The 6145-nt window shown below is 44.7% G+C and overlaps 1 protein-coding gene across 1 annotated transcript; it reads right to left on the bottom strand.

The window, feature by feature from the left end:
* Window positions 1-3279: 3279 nt before the first annotated feature.
* LOC126989991 (uncharacterized) lies at window positions 3280-5605 on the bottom strand. The gene is made up of 2 exons (XM_050848583.1): window positions 5167-5605; window positions 3280-5041 (listed from the first exon to the last, which is right to left on the bottom strand). Exon 2 carries the CDS (start codon window positions 5026-5028, stop codon window positions 3865-3867), a length of 1164 nt encoding a protein of 387 aa, XP_050704540.1. The 5' UTR covers window positions 5029-5041; window positions 5167-5605; the 3' UTR covers window positions 3280-3864.
* Between the last annotated feature and the right edge of the window lie 540 nt (window positions 5606-6145).

The raw sequence follows: 6145 nt of genomic DNA, 5'->3' as shown, positions 1-6145 counted from the left end.
CAGTTCTAATTCATACGTGACCGATGCATCCTCGTCATCTTAAGTAACGTGAACGGTCTCAGTCCCAATTCATACGTGACCGATGCGTCCTTGGCATCTTAAGTAACGTGAACAGGCTCAGTCCCAATTCATACGTGACCGATGCGTCCTTGTCATCTTAAGTAACGTGAACGGGCTCAGTCCCAATTCATACGTGACCGATGCGTCCTTGTCATCTTAAGTAACGTGAACGGGCTCAGTCCCAATTCATACGTGACCGATGCGTCCTCGTCATCTTAAGTAACGTGAACGGGCTCAGTCCCAATTCATACGTGACCGACGCGTCCTTGTCATCTTAAGTAACGTGAACGGGCTCAGTTCCAATTCATACGTGACCGATGCGTCCTTGTCATCTTAAGTAACGTGAACGGGCTCGCTCAGCTTGCCTCGTCCAGTGCTCACGAAGCAAAACGAACCATTAAAGGCGAGCGAGCTATCCCCGCCGATTACCCGCCCGCGGGCGGGCGGGCGGGCGAGCTACCCCCGCAGACTACCCGCTTGCCTCGGCCAGCGCTCACGAGGCAAAGCGAGCCATCAGGTGCCGGCGTGTTACCCCTGCCGTTTACCCGCCACACGATTCACGACTGAGGGCCTCGTCCAGCGCTCGAGAGGCAAAGTTTACCCGCCACATAGCAAATTGTATGTCGTATGAAGGGCCAGTGTCTCCTTGACTTGTCCGTTACTCCAGCCGACCCATCAAAGAAAATCGGAATTTCTAGGACTGGAATGAGCGAGATAGTCCGAGGGAGCACGGACTGAGTTGAGCACCCCAAAATGCTCCTTTTCTCCCGAAACTATTCCTAGGGATATCTCATGACTGCGGTAACGTATTTTAATTAGCACCGAAAACAAATTAATTGTAGACTTGCGTAGCGTCGGTATGTCTAAAGTTGAAGGAATTCCTAGGGACATCTCATGACTGGGGTAGCGTATTTTCAAGTAATTAGCACCCTCAAACATTACAGTTGAACCACATTAACTATCCACTTGCGTAGCGTAGGAATGTCTAAAATTTAAGATATTCCTAAGGACATCTCATGACTGCGTGCTCGTATTTTCAATCAATCAGCACCGTACATATTACAGTTGAACCACATTAAATATACACTTGCTTAGTGTAGGTATGTTGCTCACTTTCAGTCCGAGAGAAAAGGAGCATTTTGAGGTGCTCAACTCAGTCCGTGCTCCCTATCTCGCTCATTCCAGTCCCTGAAAGTCCGATTTTCGTGGTGGGACTGGAATGAGCGAGATAGGGAGCACGAATTGAGCTGAGCACCCCAAAATGCTCCTTTTCTCCCGGACTGAATTTGAGCAACATATCTACACTGCGCAAGTGTATAGTTAATGTGGTTCAACTGTAATGTGTACGGTGCTGATTGATTAAAAATGCGAGCACTCAGTCATGAGATGTCCCTAGGAATTCCTTCAATTTTAGACGTATCTACGCTACGCAAGTCTGCCATGAATGTGCTGTCGGTGCTAATTAAAATACGCTACCGCAGCCATGAGATATTCCTACGAATAACTTCGGGAGAAAAGGAACATTTTGGGTGCTCAGCTCAGTTCCCACCAAAAAAAAAAGGACTTTCTGGGACTGGATTGAGCGAGATAGGGAGCGCAGACTGAGTTGAGCACTCCAAAATACTCCTTTTCTCCCGGACTGAAAGTGAACAGCATTCCTGCACTACGCAAGTGTATAGTTAATGTGGTTCAACTGTAATGTGTACGGTGCTAATGAATTGAAAATACGAGCACTCAGTCATGAGATGTCCCGCGGAATTCCTTCAATTTTAGACGTATCTACGCTACGCAAGTGTGCCATGAATAATTGAATATGCCTTTGGTGCTAATTAAAATACACTACCGCGGTCTTGAGATACCCCTTCCCCCTTGCCTCGTCCAGCGCTCGCGAGGCAAAGCGAGCCACCAGGTGCCGATGCGGTACCCCCGCCGTTTGCCCGCCACACGATTCATGACTGAGGGCCTCGTCCAGCGCTCAAGGCGCAAAGTTTACCCGCCACACAGCAAATTGAATGTCGTATGAAGGGCCAGTGTCTCCTTGACTTGTCCGTTACTCCAGCCGTTTACCCGTCACTCGAGGATTCAGTGACTGCTTCGGCCAGCGCTCAAGAGGCAAAGCGAACCATTATTAAGGTCGAGCGACCTACCCTCGCCGTTTACCCGCCCAGGTGCTGGCGCATTACCCCCGCCGTTTACCCGCCACACGATTCATGACTGAGGGCCTTATCCAGCGATCGAGAGGCAAAGTTTACCCGTCACACTGCAAATTGTATGTCGTATGAAGGGCCAGTGTATCCTTGCCTTGTCCGTTACTCCAGCCGTTTACCCGTCACTCGAGCAGTCGGTGACTGCCTCGGCCAGCGCTCAGGAGGCAAAGCGAACCATTAAGGGCGAGCGACCTACCAACGCCGATTACCCACTGGCCTCGGCCAGCGCTCGCGAGGCCTGAGTCCGTTACTCCCGCCGTTTACCCGTCAGTGACTGCCTCGGCCAGCGCTCAAAATTCAAAGTGAACCATTAAGGGCGAGCGACCTACCCCCGCCGATTACCCGCTGGCCTCGGCCAGCGCTCGCGAGGCCTGAGTCCGTTACTCCCGCCTTTTACCCGTCAGTGACTGCCTCGTCCAGCGCTCAAGAGGCAAAGCGAACCATTAAGGGCGAGCGACCTACCCCCGCCGATTACCCGCTGGCCTCGGCCGGCGCTCACGAGGCCTGAGTCCGTTACTCCCGCCGTTTACCCGTCAATGACTGCCTCGGCCAGCGCTCAAAATGCAAAGCGAACCATTATTATGGGAGAGCAACCTACCTCCGCCGATTACCCGCTTGCCTCGTCCAGCACTCACACGAGGCAAAACGAACCATTATTAAGTGCGAGCGAGCTACCCCCGCTGATTACGTCCAGCTTACGAGGCAAAACGAGCCATCACGTGCTGGCTAGGGTTATGACTCGAAATGAAAATTTTTTGCCTGGTATGAATTTTAATGAACAATTTGCTGCTAATCACAAAAAAATAGTTCATTTTATTTACATTTGAAAAAATGTCCCCCACACAAGCAGTTATCCATTTGGAACATTTCATTGTCTGGCGTTAGTGTAGAAATTAATTGCAAATTAGATATTGTTGGTGACTACAAACCGATCATGTAAATACTTGTCCTTTTTGCATATTTTACTCAGTTCTTCCATCACTTTCACAGCTCTCTCAGCCATCATGTTTGAGCGTGGAATATCAAGCACTGATGGTTCCTTGTTCCAATGAGTTTTCAAGCATTTCAGGGCACCGGCACAACCCGACTCGGTAACACCAAGGAAGAGGCTGTTATAGCTTGTTTCCTTAAATTTTTGATTGGTGAACCATGCTTCTTGCCAGCTGTTGGCGATGAAACTTAGTGGACGTTCCAACATGTTGCGCCACGATGGTAGTAAAAAATATGCAATGAGCGCATAGATGGCCCTCGAATTCCAGCGGGCACTGTTTAATGAAGGCAGTTTCCGCCATTTGATAAATGGGAATGAAGCATGCTTCTTGTAATGTTGGAATGCCTGGCAGAGTTCATACAAGAACTTAAAATCATCTCTCCAGCCTGGGTTTTCATCCATTTCTATTTGAGTCTCTGCCTTGTACTCACTTTGTAGGTAATTGTAATTTTCTAACAGTTCATCGACAAATTTGTAGTTCAGACTCGGTTTGGTGGTCTTTTCAGAAACATAGAAGTCAAGAATATGCTTCAATATTCTGTCTAATATGTGATGCTGACACCCAATGTACTGAGGCATGTCTAACCCCTTTCCAGTCCTAGCTCTCTATATTCTCGCAACAACACCGTTTAATCGTCCAGTGTTTACTGAAGTCGTATCGCATATGATCATTTTAATGCTTGACCAAGCATCATATTCATCAATCACTTTCTCCAGCGCATCATATATATCTTTTGAAGATCCACTTTTGCACCGTACAACACCCAGCCTAATATCTCTAGCTGCACTTTTAAGGCAAAGTACTTGATATTCCTGTTTTACTAATCTTTTCCCATCAAAGTGGAGACAATAATCCTTCTCTTGCGTCAACAGTGACTTAATCTCATCTTTCTTTTTTTCTGCAAGTCTAATGACTCCTCGCCATACTCCTGATTGTGTAGGTGTAGGAAGAATCACGCCTTCTTCTGCAATACTTGCACAAACTTTAGATGCTTTGTTGGTAGACAGATTCTGGCAGCTCACTAATTTTGTGGCCTGGTATGTGGCAGATGACTTTTTTCTTGTGACTGGCTCTGGCTCATCAGAACTGTCCTCTGTTTCACTGCTAATATTGTCACCTAATGTACCAGAGTCACTTTCCATATTAGACGACTCATCAGAACTGTCACCTGTTTCACTGCTAACATTGTCATCTAAGGCACCAGATTCACTTTCCATGTAAGATGTATTAGCAAATTGTTCATTTGATATTGGAGCATGTCTCTGTCTTTTTGAAGGATGTATGGAAGATTGAGGCGCTGGTTTGTGAGTTGTGTATCCAACCTTTCCACCTGACTCTACTTGCTTGTAATAGAGCGCTCTATCCTCACGACACAACCAAACACCATCAACTTTAGTGATGTCAAATATGCTTTGCATACCATTCAAAAAGTCTTTCTTTGGTCTACGTTGGTTCTTCTCATACAAAAGTATCAGTTTGGTCAGCCGTGCGTTAATGGCTTGCTGACTGAGAGTAGGAAAGCTGAATTTTCCCCACAAATCTGATAATTCTTGACATATCCGTTGTAGCCTAGTAGCTTTCAATTTGTCTTCATCCAGCAACATGTGATATCTTCCCAAAATATGCCGCTTTTGAGGTAGCCTGGTGAAACTTGTTAAACAGTCAACACGAGGAAGGTCACGCCGTTTTGTATGAATGGATGATGGTAGATTGCAAGCCCATTTTCGCGAGTTTTTTTCAACAGTATCACCAGATTTAAAGTATGCCATTTCTATTGTTACTCTGAAACATAAGAAAATAAGTTTCTAGGACTGCAATTCTTCATCTTAATAAGACTATAACACTATTATAATAAATAAAACAAAAGTAGATAAAGATTATAATAAAAACATTACTACATAATTTACCTGATGAGAGTCAAACAACACACCCAATCGCTTTCAAGTCTAAGAGGGAACTGAAGCTACTCAGCCAGGCCCGACAAACTGATGATATTGTGTGGGTGTATTGCATCATCCAACGTTTCCATTGACGAAAATTACCCAAGGCTTCTCTTCAAGGGTTTAAATCTTCCTCGCTTGTGATCAATTATCACGTATACAAAATTATGAATAAGAATTTTCTGAAACCTAAGTTATAAACAAGGCATTACTCACACTGCTAGAATAAAAAAAAAAATTTATTATTATATGTTTTATATCACAAAATGCATAAAAATGCCTGAAAATTTTTTCTATTAAAATTCCCTTCTATGATGAGAACTCCGTAACTATAAAAGCATTGGTGGGGGACCTTTTTTCACGCAAAACCACAATAATTGTGATTTATATAATGAACGATTAGAACCTCATCACATGGCATAGCAGGAATATCAAATTTCGCCAAAAAAATTTTTTGTCATAACCCCTGCTGGCGCGTTACCCCGCCGTTTACCCGCCACACGATTCATGACTGAGGGCCTCGTCCAGCGCTCAGGACGCAAAGTTTACCCGCCACACACCAAAGTCTATGTCGTATGAAGGGCCAGTGTCTCCTTGACTTGTCCGTTACTTCAGCCTACAATGTTTCACACTTGGGTGTAAGATAAACTCTTGAAAAAATATGTATGGAGTTTTCCAAGACCGAATATTCGAGGAAATTAAAACAGCATTCGACGCTGTTATCAACATAATCAAGCATTTAAAGCTAAGTGCTTTATATTTAGTCATATGTATCCGCCGTATCATTTATATTTTCGTTTTTTTATTTATTTATTTTTTTTATTTTTTTTTATTTACGCCATGCTCTCGAGTCATGTAAATAGCACCGTTAAGCTTTACAGTTAAAGCAAATGAAAAATAAACATGTGTTGCGTAGCTATATGTAAAAGTAAGTTATTGATATGGA

The sequence above is a fragment of the Eriocheir sinensis genome, unplaced genomic scaffold, assembly GCF_024679095.1.
Source record: "Eriocheir sinensis breed Jianghai 21 unplaced genomic scaffold, ASM2467909v1 Scaffold1400, whole genome shotgun sequence".
Taxonomy (NCBI): domain Eukaryota; kingdom Metazoa; phylum Arthropoda; class Malacostraca; order Decapoda; family Varunidae; genus Eriocheir; species Eriocheir sinensis.
This window is presented reverse-complemented; position numbering and strand designations above follow the sequence as displayed.

What these genes read in the sequence shown, in the direction of transcription:
- LOC126989991 (XM_050848583.1), bottom strand. Translation starts at nt 5,028, where the DNA reads ATGGCATACTTTAAATCTGGTGATACTGTTGAAAAAAACTCGCGAAAA.